Consider the following 20990-nt stretch of genomic DNA (forward strand, 5'->3'; position numbering starts at 1 on the left):
TATGGCTGCCCAAGGAGCCCAATCGTCCTCGCAAGATTTGTCATATGTGTTAAAGGGACAGATTGAAGACCTGGTATCCAGCATGGCCAATATGCAGAGAGAGATCCAACGCCTGGCTAGTCGCCAATCGCACGAGCAGAGTGAACCAAACTGGAGGTCCAGAAATCGCTATCCTCGTGCTGAATGGAGGGGCAATAGTCAAAGGAGGGGCCGGAGACCCACAGATGAGTTCGACAGTCAGGGGCGCCCTATCTGTCGAAGATGTGGACGCAGCGGTCATGTGGAGCGTGCTTGCCGAGAAGGAGATACAAGTCCTTTAAACGTCAAGACCCCGGGGACAGAGGGCGATCCCCGGGGGAGTTACCAAGAATAAGTCCTACCCCTGAGGAGTGGTGCCCGCGGTACGTTGGAGAATGCCCTGTACTGCCGGTGCACATAGATGACGTTTCCGTGTTGGCCACTTTAGATACTGGCTCCCAAGTGACTACCATTGACTATAAAATTTTCCGTCAACTGTGGGATCAGAAGAATCCTATTCCTCCCCCGCCTACCTGGCTGAGGCTGCTGGCCAGCAACGGTCTAGATATTTCCTGTGAAGGCTACTGTGAATTCGATATTAAGATCGGGAAGACCCTGTTGAGACAGCAAGGATGCATTATCACCCACACAGAAGCTGATACCATTCCATCCATCATAATTGGGATGAACATCCTACGAAACTGCCCTGAAGAACTCTTGACAGCCTTGACGTATGAGTTTCCTGGAGTGTCGCAAAATTGCCAGAAGGCATTAGGCAAAGTGGCCCGAGTGCTCCAAACCCAGCAGCGGTTCGTAACTGAAACCGGAGAAGTTGGGAAAGTTAAATTCGTAGACCGAAAAGCTGTAGTATTACGCCCTAACACAGAGACCATCCTGTGGTGCAAGGCCAGATGTGGCCCATCAGGAATGCCCTATGATGCCATCCTCGAACCCTGTAGGGTGCCCTCCCGAACTGACTTTGTTGTCGCCCGAACGTTAGTCACAGTGAAGAATGGACGGGTCCCGGTACGAGTATGTAACCCACATGACTATTCCATCCGGTTGACTAAGAATCATGTCTTGGGCAAGTTGACGTGGGTCACCTTCGAGGATGTATACACGACAGTGGATGTAAACGTGAATAGTACTACCCAAGAGGAGAACCCGACTGAGGGATGCCCGTGGTGGATGGAGGTTCACGTAGGGGAGCCGGACACTCCTGAAGAATTGAGGGACGGAATCTTAAAAGTCGTTCAAGAGAATGAAAAGTCCTTTAGCAAACATCCAGCTGACTTCGGCAAAGCTGAGAAGATCCGACATTACATCTCCACTGGAAATGCCCCTCCAATTAAGGAAAAATACCGACCCCTTGCCCCAGCTTTGTACCAACCTGTAAAAAAAATGCTGGAAGAGATGAAAGCGAGTGGAGTTATCCATGAAAGTTTCAGCCCCTGGGCTGCCCCTATAGTAATCGTAAAAAAAAAAGATGGCAGCTTACGTTTCTGCATTGATTATAGGAAGCTCAATCAGATCACCCATCGAGATGCCTATCCTCTGCCCAGGATCGAGGAATCTCTGGCCGCGTTAAAGTCAGCTTCCTATTTCTCCACCCTTGACTTAACGAGTGGTTACTGGCAAATTCAGATGTCTGACGAAGATCGCGAGAAGACTGCATTCACCACGCCTATGGGATTATATGAATTTGATCGAATGCCTTTCGGCTTGTGTAATGCCCCTGGAACATTTCAAAGACTAATGGAACACTGCTTGGGGTATAGAAATTTTGAAATTGTCTTATTATACTTAGATGACATTATCATTTATTCTGAAACATACCACGACCATGTTCAACACCTCCACGAAGTCTTCAAAAGATTGGCCGAATATGGACTCAAACTTAAGCCCTCCAAGTGTTTCCTGTTGAAAAGTAGTGTGGCCTATTTGGGACACATTGTCAGTGCTCAGGGAGTCACTCCAGACCCGGACAAAATCTCTGCCGTAAAAGACTGGCCCGTTCCGAGAACTGTCCGAGATGTAAGGAGCTTTCTCGGCTTCATTGGATACTACCGGAGATTCATAAAAGATTTCGCGCAGGTTGCTAGCCCCTTACATGAGCTGTTGAGAGGGATAAATCGGAGTCAACAGAACAAACGTATGTCCGTGAAGTGGGAGGAACCCCAACAAGCTGCGTTTGATCACTTAAAGCAACTCCTGACGGAAGCCCCCATCTTAGCGTACCCCGACTACACTCGCCCTTTTAATCTGTATACTGATGCCAGTTTCAGCGGCTTAGGGGCCGTACTCTCCCAAGAACAGAACGGGAAAGAGAGAGTCATTGCTTTCGCCAGCAGAAACTTAAAAAAGACTGAAAGGAACGACGCTAACTATAGTGCGTTTAAATTAGAACTGTTGGCCCTGGTATGGGCAGTCACAGAAAAATTTCGGAATTATCTGTTCTCAACCCCCTTCACCGCCTTTACGGACAATAATCCATTGGCTCATCTCAATACGGCTCAACTTGGAGCCCTGGAACAGAGGTGGTATTCGAGACTGTCCAATTTCACCTTCACTGTCAAATATCGGGCTGGCAAGAGTAATACCAATGCAGATGCCCTGTCACGTATCCCTCAGGAACAGTTTGCAGCTGACCCAGGAGATGAATGGGAAGAGGTGGAGATGCCCGCATTCTATGGCATGCTCACGCTGCAAAAGTCTGTATCTACCAGGGTGCAGTCTGCAAATAAGGTCCAGCATCCGCCAGAGATACCCGCTGTGGAGTCACCCAATGAATGGTCACAAATCCAGAACGCCAGCCCAGCATTGTCCAAAGTGAAAGCTCTGCTCCTGTCCAAGGAAACATTACGCAAAGAAGAAGTCCAGTCTGAGGGCAAAGAGTTCCTACAGCTATGGAGACAGAGAGATCGACTTCGAGTTCAGAAAGATCTGATTGTCCGTAGGAGTGTCAACCCGAAGACACATGAACAAGTGACGCAAATCCTTGTGCCCAGACAGCAAATCAGCAGAATATTACATGCATATCACGACCAGTCAGGCCACCTTGGAATCGAGAAGTTAGAAACTACTATCCGACAGCGTTTCTTCTGGATCAACCTGAGAAAGGATGTAGAGGCATGGTGCCAGAACTGTAGTAATTGTGCCTTAAAGAAAAGACCTACCTCCACACAAAAGGCACCGCTACACCCAATCCGCAGTCATCATCCTCTGGAGTTGCTCCTGATAGATCACGTAAAGTTAGAAACAAGCAAAAGTGGCCACCAGTACGCCATAACGATGGTTGATCATTACTCAAAATTCGCTGTCATTCTTCCAGTAAGGGATATCACCGCACGCACCACTGCTGAAATTCTTTGGAGAGCGTTCATCAGACCCTATGGGTATCCTGACAAAATTCTGACCGACCAGGGATCTGCGTTCGAGTCAAGGTTATTCCACGAACTCTGTGCCTTGTACAAATGTAAAAAAGTCCACACCACTGCCTATCACCCCCAATGCAATGGGGCATGTGAGAGATTAAATCAGACTCTAATTAACATCCTAAAAGCCCTACCCGAAGAAGAGAGAAAGGATTGGCCAGTTCGGCTGCCCGAGATAACCTTCGTGTATAACAACACCGAGCATGCTACTACCGGTTTCACCCCCTACTTCCTTTTGTTTGGAAGGAAAGGAAAGTTACCCGCTGACATACAATTGGATGTACCCTCCGACCTGGATCCAGATATAGACATTTGCACGGAGTGGGTTCAAGCACATCGAGACAGATTAAAAGACGCTTACCAACTTGTCGATCAGAGAAGGGACCAGTGTCAGCAAAAACAGAAAGATCACTACGATGAAAAAGCCATGGCCGAACCCCTACAAGTTGGTGACGTGGTGTGGAAGCAACGGCATAACCGCCACAGCAAACTTGATCCACATTGGGAAAACGTACCTTACGTGATTCGAAGCATACCTAAACCTGGCCAAGAGGTTTATCAAATCGCCAAAGTCGGAAAAGATGGTACGATGGTAGTGCACCGGAACCAGTTAAAAAAATGCCATAGTCCACCGCCAGAATTGACTGTACCGGTTACACATGGGATAAGAGACTCGGATTCAATGGAAGGTCCAGATCCCAATGCCACCTTCCAAGACATGTTGAGAATGTTCTGGCCGGGAGTGAATACTTGCATGTATCCTTGCCCTGTGATTGCCAGTGGGCCATCCAATGTAGATGAGGTTCATGATCCATTGTTATTGCCATTTGACTGTACTGATGCTCTTGAATTGTCGGATGACCTAACCTGTAGTACCTCAGAGTTAAGACGCTCCAGCAGGAGTACCAAAGGCATCTTACCTCTCAGGTACCGAATCTAAAGATAGAAGTTTGTACGTATTATTGACTAAGTCATGTATAATACAGTTTATTGATTTCTTCCTTTTTAATCTTATTTTAAATAATAAGAATGTTGAATTTCTTTTGAATCTGTTGCATAGGGACATGCAAATTTCAGTGGGGAAGTGTGTGATAGTCACCAGCATGGGGTGAATGTGCCCCATAATGTAGCACTGAATATATGTATATTATTAACAGGCATGGGATTGTCATATTTGATTTGCGCCTCATGGAGGCTACTTAATGTTTTATTACATAGTCTATCCCCATAGGGGACATCAAAAGTTGTGCAGTATATGTATAAATGCCTTCACAGAAGGCAAACCGAGACTTTCATAGAAAGTAAGGAGGACTGACTCCATTAATAACATATACTGAAATCCCCTCCCGGAGGGGAGTTGGACTGAGCCACTTCAGAAAGGACAGCGCAGGACCTCTCCATGTGTCCCGTTTGAAGGGGCACTCCCATTCGTGACAGTGGGCACCAAATAAATATACTAATAAAGCTAGACAGCTCGCGCAGAGAGCGGGCAAAGGCCGAGCGCGTGAGAAAGTTAATATATAGCCTGAGCCGGTAACGGTTGTGGCGCAGTTTTACCTGAGGAGTTGATCACCAGCAGAGCTACGCAGCATAGGGGAGGCAGAAGCGCGGCTGGGGAAGGGAGAATTGACTCACCAGCAGCTCCGGTGACGACGCGGATCCCCTCTCGTCAGTGGATACAGGCGGCAGCAGCTCCGGTGACGGACGCGGTGCAGGACCCGGCAGCAGACACTAGCACTGGTCGGCGCCATTGTTGGGCGGTCCTCAGGCCGGGAAGTGTCATTGTGGGCGGCAGTGGAGGCGGAGATCCAGGAGAGACCTGTCAGCATAAGCATCAGGGGGCGGTGAGTGTTAAACCAACCCCACACAGGCTAGAAACCGCCCACAGTCCATCCCTAAGCAAGTTTACAATGGTTGTTAGCTCAGCATCACCTCAGAGTCAGCAATTCACCACATTACAGCCAGTCAGCGTGTAATAACTAAAGTGGATAGTCAAAGCATACTGTAGCACAGCAGAGCAAAGTCAGCGCAGTAGAGACTAGAATTATCTCAGGAAATAATACACTGCAAACACCTAAAATTGAACCTGTGCATGTTACAGTAGTATCATATGAATCTGCAGAGCCATTACAGCTGAGGTATTGAAAGGCAGGGAGAAAGAATCCCATTCTTGGTCACAGTGCATTGCTAAAGTAAGGGACAAATCAGTATCTCGCCTCACTAAAGTTAAAGTAGAATTGCTTAACCCCTTGCATGCTGAATAGCTTCCGCAGGGAAGGAAGGCTAAACCCGGCTTAGAAGCCTGGGGACGCCTCACGACTACCGACAGGAAAGAATTTGCATTGTCAAGTGGGGTTACAATTAATGGCATACGAACTGCCAGTACCGCTAAACATAATCACTGTATCTGGAAGACGCTAGTTACAGTATAAGGAAGCAATAAGGACCCTGTCCCCTTAAAGTTTGTATCAGGAGGAGTACCAGTAACTTTTACACTACGATAAGGCCATTGTCCTTACATCTTCACCGGGAGTCAGTAATCTTATAAATGTTGCTAGAGAAGGCTTAAAACATTTACTGCTGCCTCACATTTCCTAAAGTTCGTAAAACATTTCCTGCTGCCTCACATTTCCTAAAGTTCGTAAAACATTTCCTTCTAGCTAGGAATTAAATCTGGGAATTTATTGCAGTCAGTGAAAAGGGGAACTAAGGTCATACCAGGAGTCCAACTCCTCATCAGTTCTCCTTCAGTAACTAGACTATAGAATTGAGAAGGAAAGGGACAAGGAGGATTGACTTTCTTACGGTTATCTTATGGACTCCAAAACCAATAAACTGCAGTTAGGATAATACTTAATGCATTAAGTAACCTCAGGTAATTGTTGAGGTCATAAATATTGATGGTTGGTTGTATTTCCTCTTGTTGTGTTTGCCAACGCAATACCATTGTTATATTCAAATGTAACGAGTCTGTGTTATTTATTTAGTAAATGCAATGTTTGCATGTCATTAACTGTGATTCTCCATAGCAGAGCAGAAGCAGCGTTCCTGCAAAATAAAATATCAGTTCTTTATTTACGGTGTGAATTACTTTGTGTAATTGAAAATGTTATTGTGAGCTGAAGTACAAGAAAAGAGAAAAGGACAGAAAGAGTCATACTTACCGGTAGGTCACAATAGTACAAAATAAATGAAAATATTATAAGAAAATAAGGCATTTCCAAAAATCTTTAGCAAAGTTACAGTATGGGCAGGTTAGCAGGATTTAGCAGGGTTCTGATCATGCTTTAACATGAGAAAAAAAGTCTAAATCATTTGTTAAATAAATAAAAAAGGCCCACTAAAGCTGTGTACTTACGGGGGCAATTTCAGCATATATCGCTGGCAATATGGTCGCTGAGCGACCATATTGCCAGTGATTGGAGTGTGCAACGGCAATAAATCGCCAGGTGCGCGCTCCCGTTTTCAGCCCCTAATGGTCGCTGGTCGGAGGAGCTTGCCGCTCCGACCAGCGACTTCCCCTGCCTCTTCTCCTGGCAGTGTGTCATTTTCATCAGCAACCATCTCTGGTCGCTGATGAAAACGGGACACTGAAGGTGAGTACACACTGGACACACTAGAGAAGGGTGGTCAGAGGCACACACAGAGGAGATGAGGGCAGAGACACACATGAGGAGGGAGTCAGATCAGATGAGCTTATGTGGTGTGAATGATCAGCAATATACTTGGAGAGAGTGGTCAGGGGGAGCACATGGAGAGGAAGGATCATATTCACACTTGGGGAGGGATGACGTGAAAAGCACACATGGGAAACTTCTGTAGGAGGGGGGACCCGAAGACCAGGGTTGCTATGGGCAACCAATCAGATACTATCTATTATCTTCTAGAAGGTGCTAAATAAATAATAAGTAGATGATGATTGGTTGCCCATATCAACATCCCATGTGAAATAGAACTCCCATCTTAGTAAGTTTCGCCCTCTATGTTTTATCTGTATTGGACATTTTTCCATAGTTTTACTGTCTTAACTACATTTACAAGTCCTTACTGGTAATCAGGGACTTATATTGTGCCCTACAGATATCCACTTGTTCTTTCAGTATAAAAAAAAAAAGTTCCCATCCCTTATATGAGGAGAAACCAGATCTCTTCATTTCATATTAAATGGCCTCAAGTCATATACAGATCAAAGATCCAGCCATGTGACCAGACACATCACCGATCCCATGAGAAGGGCAATGAAGACAAAGCAAATGTCCATTTTCCCCTGTGTATCCAATGTGGATTATGGCCTATGTAAAGTGGAACGCTAAATAATACAGCTTAACATACGGGAGACCATGATCACCATTTGTCATAATCCCGTGCAAGCTGGCAAAGCGAGTTTTAGGACAAACTTTACAAAGCATGTGTTGTCTTGGCAATAGGTAGTATTAGGTTCTTACATAAGCAGTGTTTAGAATAGCAAAGGAGCCCATTGAGGATTGCAATCTATCCAAACCATAAAAGACGTCCCTTCCTCTGATTCACAGGCAGAGGTATTCGCTATACTGCACTGCGATTGCAGGACCCATTCTAGACATGTACAGATAATTGTAAAACTGTGGTACTTATCGCATAAGGGATCAGTACTGAATATGGTCTATTTTAATTAAAACAACATACTGGGAAAGACAGATCCAAAGATCCAGTAGTGCTATAAATCTGTCCAGACTTGCATGAAATCCCAGACTTCCTGATTTTCGCAGGCTATTACTTTCAGCACCAACAAATGTAAAAGGATATGGGAGAGCACTGGGGTGTCAAATGCTAGGAATCCATAGGCCTTCAATGGTGGTAGAGTGGCAAGAGTGGGCAACATTAGACCTAAATAAAGACAAAATACACTAACTCTAAAGGAGCAGTCAGGTCCTTGAAGGGTAAAGGTCATGGTGAAGGGCGGCAGTCATGTGAACCAATCTGCAGAGGGGATCTCTTGAGCCCAGGGCAGGCTACAGGGGAGGTCAAGGGGGACAAGTGTGACGGGCCCCAGAGATCTGAAGGGCCCCAGAGTTTCCATGCCCCGGTATGGCCACTGCCTGTACTAGCTGGCCTGTCAGTGACCTTTGGGGCCCGGCCATCTACTGTGCACCATCTGTGTGTGGCTGAGTCTGACTGACTCACTGTGTGCCACTGCCATCTACTGTGTGTGCGCCCTGCCACTCAGCACACAGAACCATCTAATCTGTGTGTCCGCATGTGTCAGTCTCTGGCTCCTGTACTTTTACTGCGCATGCGCGGGTCGTCTGTTCCGCACTCTGCGAAAGACCTGCCCTGTCTGCTCGTAGTGCTCAGTGTTCTTTTGTGAAAGTGACAGGCCAGCAGCAGCCGGAGCCAGCAAGAAGCAGCAGCCAGGAGCCAGGCCAGCAGGACTGGGAATGAGAGAAGTCCGCACCTGAAAGCAGGATCTGGAGCAGCGAAAGGTTAAATGAGGCTCATGCAGAAGAGTGTTGTGTGGATTTGGGATTAGGTGGTGGGCCCCAGAAATATCATTGTACAGGGCCCCAAGATTTCTGTTGCCGGCCCTACTTGAGCCACAGGACATGTTGCGTTGGAATTGGAGTACACAGTGTAACAGTATTTGGAGGAGGGAAGTGAGGCAGCCACTGAAGTCGAAGAGGTTGCCTGTGGTGGTTGACTCAATGGTTAAGCAGTGAAGCAGCATTAGAGCCTCATCAGAGATTCTTTCCATGATGTATTTACCATCCATGCACACCTAAAGATTAAAGGGGATCCCCAATGGTATTTGATGCCATGATTTTTGATCATTTTACTTATATCTTGAATTTACCTATGTCACAATAAGGTTATAGGTGTCAAGTGCTAAATGTGAGAAAAGTCAAGTCTTCAAAAAAAAAACCAGAAGAATCCTGGTGATTCATTGGTCCATTTACCTTGTAAGAGTAAAGACAGCGAATGACATCTCATGGGGAAAGAGGATTCAGTGATCTATGGCGTAGTGCACAATTTGCTCTGTCAAGCAGCAGACTACTGTATCTGTCAGTATGTTAGGTGCCTTAACATGGAAAAGGTGTAGGAGGTGATTTGCAGATTGATCCTCCTGTTTATCAGAGAGTATTTTGTGGGATATTTGGTAGGCAGTCACTTTGTACTGTTTCTTATTGAGAGCATCAACCCAAGAACCAAGGCCAGTAATGTTCTTTTAGAGTCCAGATATTGCAGCATGGAGCACCTCTTGCATTACCCACCTACGTATAGTTCATTTCAATGAGAGCACACTGTGTTATAATGTTGTATGCTATAATTAAATATATTTATGCTTGTAAATTTCAAAGCAGTGAGATACAGTACATGTAATGAACATGGTCTGGAATTTGAATCCTCAGTCTCTGGGGTATAGCATGCAGCATCTATGCAGTCAGTCAAATGTATGTTAACTACAGTATACCACAGCAGCACAATGCAAATTACATTCTGTATAGTATTAGAAATAAATGTTGTAACACTGAAAACAGTTACCTTGCCAACAATGTTACACAAGCTTCATCTGTCATACTGTTATGTCAAGGACTGCAAGTGTCCACTTTGTTATGGCAAAAGAGTCTTATTTTGCATTACTTGCTTTGTACAGATTGAGTCAAACCAAATAACCATTTAAAGTCCAAAGGCAGTTACAGTATAAGCAATACAATTATTTTTAAAAAATGATTTATTTATTTAATATGCATTATTATACCCAACGAAATGTAGGCAGCATGGAATGCCACCCGAGATCAGAGGAAGTGGGGGGTGCCAGCTAAACTTGGACATTTATTTTAAAGGTGGAAATCACTTACAAGACAAAACCATGCCTTGTAAATGATTGCCCCGTTAAAAAAAATGTCTGAGTTTGGTCGGCATCCTGCAAAGCCACAGAATTTGGGCAACAGTCCATCCCATCCATAATGAACAAAACAGAAACAATACATATTAAAATGAGTTATTTTCTATAGTAATAAGGCAGTGGTAAATGTATCACACAGTTCTAAAGGTATCAATCCACTAGTTTGATATGGCCGCTTTTTCGCATGTCATTTTTTTGTGAATGCAATGTGGCGTTTTACCGTGCACCTCGCATCGCAGTCGCAGATCACATAGGCCGACATGAATATTCTTCGCAGCCCATAGCACTTGCTAGGATCACAAAAGATACATTGGGGGAAATTTACTAACAAATACAAATACGGTCGATGCCGGGTACGACTGCATACGAGCGACATCGGCTATATTTTCTGGAAAATAAAATTTGTAAATAGGGCACATTTACTAATCTGACATATTTAGGATATTCGTATATCCCGATGGTGTAGGTGGCCGTATGCAGCCTGGTTGGATTAGTCAGATCCATGCAGGCTGCAATATGTAAAAAAATAGAATAATTAAATAAATAACTAGGGGTCCCACATATTTTGAGAATCAGCATCAGGCCCAAACAGCCAGCATATTAATGCTACAGTAGTGAAAAATTATTAATATTAGTTCCCCTGGCCAAAGCATTTATCCCTGTGGCTGGGGTTTTCCCCGGTGCCCCAGAGCGGTGGGCATCGGGCTGATTGCAGTGTAAAAAATAGATTCAATAACAATTTGGTACTGCTGTGGAACTACTACTGTGGCTAATCACACACTATGGGGGAAGGAGAGGAGAATGTTAACATTCCCCACTACTCCCGGGCCACCATGGTCACGTAGATTGCGTTTTTTAATTTTACCTCTCCCGTGGATGCCACTTAGACAGAAGAAGTCGTGAAATTCACTAGAGGAGCTGGTGAGTATAATTTCCTTCCACGTGTACCCCGTGGATATTCTACTGGACAAGAGGACCGATCCTTCTGGTCATGGTAGGTGAGTAGTGTACTGATGGAGCAGCCCTCAGTATTGCCGAGCGCTTGCCAGCTGGCAAGCTCTGGTGGAGGGCAAGCCAGCGGATGGAGACTCACGAGCGGCTCACAAGCTCACTCATCCCATTGCCGAGAATGGGAAGCGCGAGGGTTGCATGGTGCCAGCTGGCATAGGCTGGTGGCCAGCAATCCTTTCACTTGCAGCTGTTCTAATGAAAGCGGCTATATCGGTATATATGGGCTCTGTGTGTGTTTATTGGGCTATTGGGTCTGCTGGGGAAGAGTCCCAGCAGGACCATTATTGCCCCGCATGCTGGGACTTGTGGTTCTCCAATCCCAGCATGCGGGGGAGGCTTGCCGGGACTCATAGTTCAACAGAAGAACCAAACAATTATTGAATCTATTTTATACACTGCACTCAGCCTGGTGCCAAACTCCCTTGGAAACCGGGGACAGCCCCAGGCATCAGGCTGGCAGGGTTAATTTGGGAGGGGGATCCTTTCATTGGGGAGTCACCACTCCCCCAGGGTCCATGTCTGGCCTGACCAGCCACAGGGATTAATGCTTTGGCCAGGGGAACTAATATACATAATTTCCCCCAGCTGTGGCATTACCCTGCTGGCCTTTTGGGCCTGGTGCTGGTACTCAAAATACGTGGGACCCTAGTCATTTTATTACCTGTATTTTGGGAACCAGGACTGGCCCTTGAGCCTGGTGCTGATTTTAGAAATTCCAGGGATCCCCTATTCAATGTGACACCTGTGAATTTCTATAACCAGAACAAGCTCTTTGAGTCCAGGGTTGGTTATAGCCATGAGGGGGCATGCCATTTTTTAAATTATTTATTTAATTAATCTATTTTTGTACACTGAAGCCTGCACGGATTTGACTGATCCATACAGGCTTCTGCAAAATACAGCTGGGAAATGAGGAGTATACAGTAGGTGGTATTTTGGTTACTGCTTATTATCAAGATTATTCTTTTAAGGCCTCGGATCCAGATAGCAATTAAGTAATGTACACACGGTGCGATTCATTTTCTATTCTATCCTGATTCAAGATTGAATTGCACATGGTGCAGTGTACACATTCGATTTAGACTACATAGCACAGATCAGTAGTATATAGTCTTGCCTACACAGTCTATTTTTCTATTAAATCTGATGCCACGGGGCCACGCATTGGGTTTGAATTTTGATTTTGCGTGTATAAGCAAAATTGAAAAGAAAAATAGACCGTGTGTACACCACATAAGGCCATATTAGTCCCGATTTTTCTTTATGTTTCTCAGATTTCTTTGAGGGGGCAAGCCAATTTGGTCACCTGGAAAAAAACATACTTTTTTACACGAAAATACACAGGTTCAGTGAAACTTGTGTGTTTTCGCCAGGAACAGGGCCATGATCAGCCGAAAACAGGACAATTTTCCTGGATTTGGATTTCTGAGGCAGGGGAAACAAAATCCTCAATAAATTGCGGCTCGTGCTGGCTTATCGGGGCTAATTGGAAACCCCCCAGTGAAACAATTATCCACAATCAATGACCCCGGGTTATTGAATGAGAAATGTCATTTTTTTCCTTTCGAGTCCAAGTAGCTGCTTATGGTTTGGTTTCATTTCCTTGCACTTGTATACAGTGTCATCTGGAATAACTGCATTATATCCTGTATTTGGACACATTAGCATTCTAGATTCTCCAGGTTTTCTAGAGCAGCTTTCAGGAAACTGCCTATGATGCTCTTCTTTGTATGAACCATAAAAAATATCCATGGAGTCTAAAGAAAAAAAAGGTAATTTCCTTGACTAATTGATGTTGGAAATGTTGGACTGAGAATCCAAAAATCTCAGACCTTACACTACACGCTTATTTAATGTACCCTTCTGGCAAAACTCCCTGTTTGAACTGAGTTCTCTGGTGTGACTGGTGTTGAGTTTTTATATGCAAGTGGTGGAGTAGAGATGCAGCCAGTGGGCGCCTTAGTACATTTTCCAGAGGCAACGGAATTAGCATAAATTTGGAGTAGCGCTGCATACAAATATGCAGACACGACTGCAACAGAGCCCACCTCTGATCAGGCACATAATCGGAGTGAGTAGCACAAAAATGACATTCTTACTTTGAATATTATACTACAATATACATTATTTACAAAATAAAATCATTTTACTGAAGAAAAAATATTGTCTCCGAGATTAACAATATATCGCCACAGTGTAACTGCTAAAAAATCCTTGAGCTATTACTTGTTCTACGCCAGCATTATTATAAATGACATTCTTTGCTGTGTTTGTTATGTTTGATTGAATAAAGATGTATAAGACCATTTATAATTCAGAATACATTAATATTGCATGGATGTGACTATGTATATGACATTATTTACAGTGTTTTGCTATAAAGAACAAACAAGCTGCTCAACAAAATGTAAAACTATATTTATTTTACTGTCTGTATTTGCAATTCAACACATATTGTTCAAGAATGTGAACAAAAATGTTCAAGAAACATATACATTTAAAAAGTAAATTGAAGCCTATTTGTATCTTAAAAACATATAAGCATCAAGTTTCGGAATCCCATTACAAGTGTGTATTTAATAAATGTGATTTTAAAGCAATTTTAGGGAGACATTGGGCCTTATAGTGTGTGGGTTCTACATGCCTACATGTCATTGGCCTGACCTCCTCCACATCTCATAACAGGCCCTTGAACATTTCCAGGCCAGGGCCCATTAGGACCTTAATGGGCTCCGTCAGCATTGGCAGTGCCTATACACACTCTGCTAACAGAAGTACATTCACCGTAGCACAAGCACTAAAAATGAGCAGTCTAAGGTGGGTTATGGATTCAGGTGATATGTGGGAAACAAGCAATTTATATACTGTAGCTAATTTACAGAAGGACTATGCAAAAGTGGACTAAAGGGGCCTAAACACATAGGGATTTAGGAGCATTTTCTAAGCAATCTGACTTAATTTCTCTAGATCGCTTAGAAATGCCCTGACATCGCTACGTGTGTAGGGGCCATAGCGATGCGCAACCCCGCACGTTGCTATCGCCTGGTGAATAAGAACCAGTATGCTGGTTCTTAATCATCATTGCTAGTGTTCACTCTCCAGAGAACACTGGCGCTGGCAGATCAATCAGCACACATAGCTGTGCAGCGCTGTGTGCTAGCGATTTTGCTAAGATCGCTCAGATTGCTCAGCCCCATAAGATATTTGGCTTCAGAATTCGGTTCAATTCTGATACATTGTAGTTATCATGCCCCTTCCCTTTTACTGATTGTTAAGTGCTATAGGTATATTACTGTTGTAAAAATTGTAATACTAATAGTAGATTGATGACTTATTAACTAAATTGATAGATTTTGATTCTCATGATCCAGAACTGGTAACGTTAGACTTGCAATGATATCACTTTGTTCAGGGCAGAGCCGACCCTAGGCATAGGCAAACTAGACAAATGCCTAGGGACTTGCAGCTCATACAAATGAAGCAGCAGCGGGAGCACCCATATGGGGAGCAGAGACAGTGGAGGCAGCAGTGGGCAGTGACATAAATGGCCACAATGGAAGAGGGCTGCTGTTCATGCCCAGCTGTAGAAGCTGCTCCTCCCATGGGCCTTTGTATAAAGAGTACCACTGTGCGCATAAGGATAAAAAGGTGTGGTGTAATGTGAATAAAGAGCAATGGGTAAGGGACGGAACTAGCAATGGTAACCAATGCTAGGGGGCACCAAACAAAACCTTGACTGGGGCATCAAATTAGCTAAGCCAGCTCTGGTTCAGGGACACATAAGCTGAGTACACACACAGAAATCTTTAACAGTCCAATCTGTCTGATGTGAGCATAAATCTGGCAATGTACTGTCTGGTATCAAATTACAGTCAGTCATTTTCTCTCAGACCATGGAAATTGGATAAAAACGATTGTTCAGATAAATTTGTCAAACAGCTTTAACCAATTTGTCTAAATGACTATTATCTGATTTTCAGCATTTTGGAGAAAATGGTTGATTGTCCTTTGCTTCCATACATAAGATTTTTGTTCTCACTAGCCAGATTGGACAGATACATCTTTAGGTGTGTACCAAACTTTACAGTATAAATTAAATAATTTCTGCAGCTGGCTAAATCCAAGACTGTTTTTTCACCTGGTTTTAATTAGCCACAGAACCTGTGTAATTCATAGGCGTCTTGTATTAAAGGGATATTATGGCAACCTTGCATAACCCACACCTGAAACAAGTGGCGACTTGTACCTTATTGGGGGAGGGGGCTGCCTCTAGCCGCAGCAGGGGTACCACGATTCAGACACCCCCCTCCCCCTGTCGCCGCGGCCTCCTCTCCTCCCTGGCACCTGTGCTTTGATGACAGGCACCGGGACTGGCGCATGCGCAGTATAAACATCTGTACTGTACTGCACATGCGGCCAGCTTCTATGGGCTACTTGGGCAACAGCCCATAGAAGCAATCTTGGTCCCAGTGCCTGTACAATACAAATGACAGGCACCGGGACCAGCACGTGCACAGTACCGATATAGGTACTGGGCAATCGCACACACAAAGGCATCCTGGAGGGAGGGAACACCTCCCAATGGGACTGCCTTTGTGACTGGCAGGTCAGACTTCTAATTGGAAGTCACTGCCAATCACAGTGAAGCCAGTGTGGTCTCACAGACTGCATCTGGCTTCACTACAGTGGCAGATTTTACCTGGGGGCTGCAGCCCTACAGCCCATAGGTAAAAACCGCCACTGCCTGAAACTGAAATTAATTTTCCGGTACTGGTAAATTATAATAATCAGGTATACTTGCGTATACTTGGAATTTTTTGCGGTAACAGTGCAGCATCAAACCGGGAACACAAGGGGGGAACACAAGGGGGGGGGGGGGGGGCATAACATATATCAGATACATTTCACGTAAATAGAACAGTTCGAGTTAGAATTTGGGATGTTCAGAATTGTTTAGTTGGTGGACAGCTATTGGGAAGACGTTTTTCCTGGTTCTTGTTGTCCTTACTGGGGTGGACCTATAGCGCCTGTCTGATGGAAGGGGTTCAAACAGGATGTAGCTTGCCAGGGTATAGCTTTTCCGCCAATATCTTTCCTGCACGCTTCTTAAACCTGGCTAGGTATAGTTCTTGGATCGTAGGAAGGTCCGCCCGATGATCTTTTCTGCTGTCCTCACCACCCTTTGCAACCTTTGTCTGTCATTCTTGTTTGCTCCTATATACCAGATTGTGATCGAGGAGCATAGAACAGACTCTACTATGGCAGTGTAGAATATGAGCAGCAGCTCCTGTGGGATGTTGAATTTCTTGAGATGCCTCAGGAAGAACAACCGCTGCTGGGCCTTCTTGACAGTTGTGGTAATATTGGGCCCCCATTTGAGGTCACAGGAAATCTTTGTACCTAGGAATTTGAAGGAGTCAACACTAGACACCACTCTGGCATTTGGTTTCCTTCTGAAGTCCACCACCATCTCCACTGTTTTGAGGGGGTTGAGGTCAAGGTTGTTTCATCTACATCATTGAGTTAGCCGATCCACCTCCCGTCTGTATGCCAACTCGTCTCCGTCCGTGATTTTATCATTTTTACTGACTGTTCTGCTGAGGAGCAGTCATTTGTGTAGAGGGAGAAGAGCAGGGGGTAGAGGACACATCCTTGAGGGGCGCCGGTGCTGATTGTGCACGTGTTTGATGTGAAAGCCCCTGCTTTCACCACCTGTTTCCTTTCAGACGGGAAGTCAGTGATCCAGGAGCATGTGGGTTCTGCGTGCTTCAAGCGTGCATTCACATAGATTTATTTACATCATGCAGAGCTTAAAGCCCCATTGTTACTACTTGTTTGCTGCATTAACAGATTTGTGACCTGCATAGCGGGTGATTATCGATACACTGCGTATGCATATGGGCTGCAATGTGCACATGCTGCACCTTTCAGAGATGAAATCCTGCTGCTTTTTTCCTACGCTAGCCATCTAACAAATGGTTTTATACATTTTTGCTTAAAAATATTCAGGTATAAGAATTTATGGCTGCCATATGGCTTTTATGGGTATTATCACACACGTATACAAAGGTGATTTGAAATAACTAGAGCAGAGTAATTAAAAGGTTGTGTTTGAGCAACAGTTAATATAGCAACAAATGTTTCCAATTTTATTAAAATTTAAAGGTGTAGTGCACCAAATATACCCCCCTTCTTTAATTTCTCATTGTATGTCCTCTACCAGCACAGTTCCATTGTTAGCATGATAAAAGTGTGTATATATATATATATATATATATATATATATATATATATATATATATATATATATATATATATATATATATATATATATATATATATATATATATATATATATATACCCAGGGCTGCCATCAGAAATTCTGGGGATACTAGCCATTTCTTTAAAAAAAAAAAAAAAAACTTCTGTACAAATACCTCTCCTCCCCCCACCTATCTCTCTCTCTCTGTACAATAATTATTAATTGATTTACCTGTAATTACTGCGGAGCAGGCCAGGGCGGTAAAACGCAAATCCCAGGCTCGTGATAGAGAGAGAGGCAGAGGCGATGCAGTGGGGGGGGGGGGGGGCTTCCTGTGGGGACACTTGGCTTCCTGGAACAAGCAGGCGCTCGATTGCTGATGTAAGTTGGAACCGCCACGCACCGGCCATGGGGTTCTGTATGTGCGGCGGTGCAGCCCACCTCTGGTGAATGAGGGAGATGGTGGCTGCACAGACAAGAAGACCCAGAGCCAGCTGTGTAGTTAAGTGAAGGGGGGTGCTAGCGCCGGACCTGCGGGGATAGAGCTGCCCGGGCCCTACTCTCTGTAAAAGCAGTGGGGCCCTGGACAGTTGTCCCCATAGCACCAGTGGCGGATTCAGGGGGGGGGGCACCTGGGCACATGCCCCCCCTGTCATTTATTTTGTAGCTGAGGACCAGGGCTTTCCAACGAGCCCAGCCCCGTGTCTCTAGCCCCCGGGGAACCGGAGATATCGCCTGGCAAACCTGTAACGGATAATATGGGACCCGTCAATTCCGACCCCCACCCGGTTCCGACAGCTGCCAGTTCCCACCCTGGCATCACAGAAGCTTGTAGTTGATTTCATTCAATTCCAAATCGCTGGGACTTCAATATGATACCAGGCTGGTCCAAATCAGTCAATCGGTTCCAGAGATATTGCGTGTAAACCGATTTTTTAATTTTTGAAATGTAATTTCATGGCTGTTCATGTTCTTTGAGGGCAGATTACTCTGGAACCAAACGTTCCAGTTTCACTGGACCAAAATCATTCAAAGCCCACTCAAAAGTTCTTCAATATGATACTTGTCTCATGTAAATGGGTCAGTTGGTTCCGAAGATATAGCTGGTTTAATGAGATAACTGGTTAAAGGGGGGAGGGGTGGTTTTCTCTCCCCCTCACACCAGAAAATGCAGGGACTAGGCTGGTGTAAAAGGGGCCAATCTGGGAATGCATTTTCTGGTGTGAAAGGGGTATTTTTTCAAATAGCCGGGACCTGCAGTGCTCTAAATACAGCCAGGCTCTGCCACTGTCAGTGGCTATCACTTCTGCCTGGCGGCGGCTGTCCCCCATTTACCACGAGCATGTATTCCCCCTTGGCAATGAGCATGTAATCCCACATGGCAACGAGCATGGAACCTCTGGCAATGAGCATGGAACCCTTGGCAATGAGCATGTAGAGAAGCAGCACTTATATAGCATAATTTTTAATAGGCATTATGGTGTTTGGCATAACACATAATGGACATAATGGCGTGTAACTTAACGTGTAATGGACATTATGGTGTAAATGTTATTGCGAGCCTTTGGTGGACAATGTCCCTGTTTATGAAGTGTATTGTTAATTTTGGCTTAATCTGTGTGGCATTATGTGAATTCTGGCTCAATCCATGTGGCATTATGTGAATTTTGTCTCAATCCGTGTGGCAATCATAAGAAATCGTGGAAATTAGTGCTGCGCTTTGCCCTGGATAAATGATAATTGACACAGTGGTGTAAATTGAAAGGGAAAGGAAATATTTACTTGGTGATATTTAGTATCAAACAGAAAAGTAATGGAACATAAACAATTAAAATCATTCAATTAGCGGTGAAATGGTGGTGATTAGCACTAACTTCTGCAATAATGGTCTAATGAAGAAATGCTAATCCTGGGCAGAATTGAGCAGATGTCCCAACAAAGAGTTTGCGCACCGGGCTTGCTACCCGTTGTGCCAAGGTAATTGTTGGTATGCAGAAAGTTGTTCAGTCTTTATGGAATGGAACAGTCACGAATTAAAGTTAGTTTGGGCTGCACAAATTGCAGGCAAAAAGTCTCTGTTCTGAGTGCGGCGTCCCGCTGCTCAGGCACAATAATAGCTTCGGGTACCCCTTTAAAACCTTTGCCACGGAGTTGGTACGGTGCAGGTTTTCGGAGGTAGTATACTGTGGTGCAGCCTAGGGTGTGCCAGTATGCGGTGCGTCTGTGACAGGTGTTACCGCCGCACGCGTGTGGATCCCACAGCGTGTAGCGGTCCCGGTATAACAGACGTGCGCGCTTGGGCGGGTGGCAGGATTACCTCGCTTCAGCCGATAGTGTCGGTATCCGCGTGGTATCCCGCCGTCCGACTGGGAGCCCTCCTGCCTCGCGGACAGTTCCTATCTCCTACTTACCCTTACTTCCTCGGGTGCCGCGTCCTTGGTTACTGCGTTCCTGCAGCGTCTTCCTTGGAATACGTCACGGAGTATGCCGGGCGTGTGTCCGTGGGGGGACCTGATGTAGGTAATGTCTGTGTTCCCCAACGCGTTTCAGCTTACAAAGCCTTCTTCGTGGCATTATGTGAATTTTGGCTCAATCCATGTGGCATTATGGGAATTTTGGCTCAATCCGTGTGGCATTATGTGAATTTTGGCTCAATCCATGTGGCATTATGTGAATTTTGTCTCAATCCGTGTGGCATTATGTGAATTTTGGCTCAATCCATGTGGCATTATGTGAATTTTGGCTCAATCCGTGTGGCATTATGTGAATTTTGACACAATCCATTTGGCATTATGTGAATTTTGGCTCAATCCGTGTGTGTTATTATGTAAATGTTGGCTCAATCCATGTGGCATTATGTCAATTTTGGCTCATTCCATTTGGCATCATGTGTAAGGGGCAAGTATAATGGGGTCTAGTATTTTGTTGCATAATGTGTAGAAGTTGTATATGGTGTTGACATGCCCCCTGTTGAGTGGCCACACACCCTTTTCCGGAGCGCGCCTTTGGCGCGTGCACAACTACATCCTTCACTTTTGTCGCCATGGTGGGCCTGCGTACTTTAAATGCCAGGGCCTATTTTTAATTCCATTCCCACCCTCTCCTGCCGCTCTCTTAGCATGTACACTGGCACCACTAACACCGCCCCTCCCCCACCCAAACCCTTTTTTATCATGGTGCCCCCCCTGTCATTTTATCCTGGATCCGCCCCTGCATAGCACCCCCATCGGCGGCCCTGTATACACCTAGTGGAGCAGCTCAAATGTTGCCTCATTCGGGCACGCACATCTACTGACGTTGACACTACTGTTATGTTGTTCCATTATTTTTAGGGACTGGGAACTACTGTAGTACTTACATGAAGTTGCCCACTTGCCCTAT

General features: G+C 44.9%; 1 protein-coding gene across 4 annotated transcripts in view; it reads right to left on the reverse strand.

Moving 5' to 3' along the window:
• Nucleotides 1-20990, reverse strand: part of MARCHF1 (membrane associated ring-CH-type finger 1) — a 345392-nt gene that overhangs the window by 84236 nt on the left and 240166 nt on the right. Inside the window, exon 6 of one of the 4 annotated variants that reach the window (XM_083172836.1) lies at nt 5088-5271. The exons of the other annotated variants lie outside the window; for them this stretch is intronic. Within the exon in view, the coding sequence (XP_083028962.1) occupies nt 5122-5271 (150 nt within the window). The 3' untranslated portion in view covers nt 5088-5121. The remainder of the gene's footprint in view (nt 1-5087; nt 5272-20990) is intronic. 4 annotated transcript variants of the gene reach the window in all.

This window comes from Crinia signifera, chromosome 1, assembly GCF_055691185.1.
Source record: "Crinia signifera chromosome 1, ASM5569118v1, whole genome shotgun sequence".
Taxonomy (NCBI): domain Eukaryota; kingdom Metazoa; phylum Chordata; class Amphibia; order Anura; family Myobatrachidae; genus Crinia; species Crinia signifera.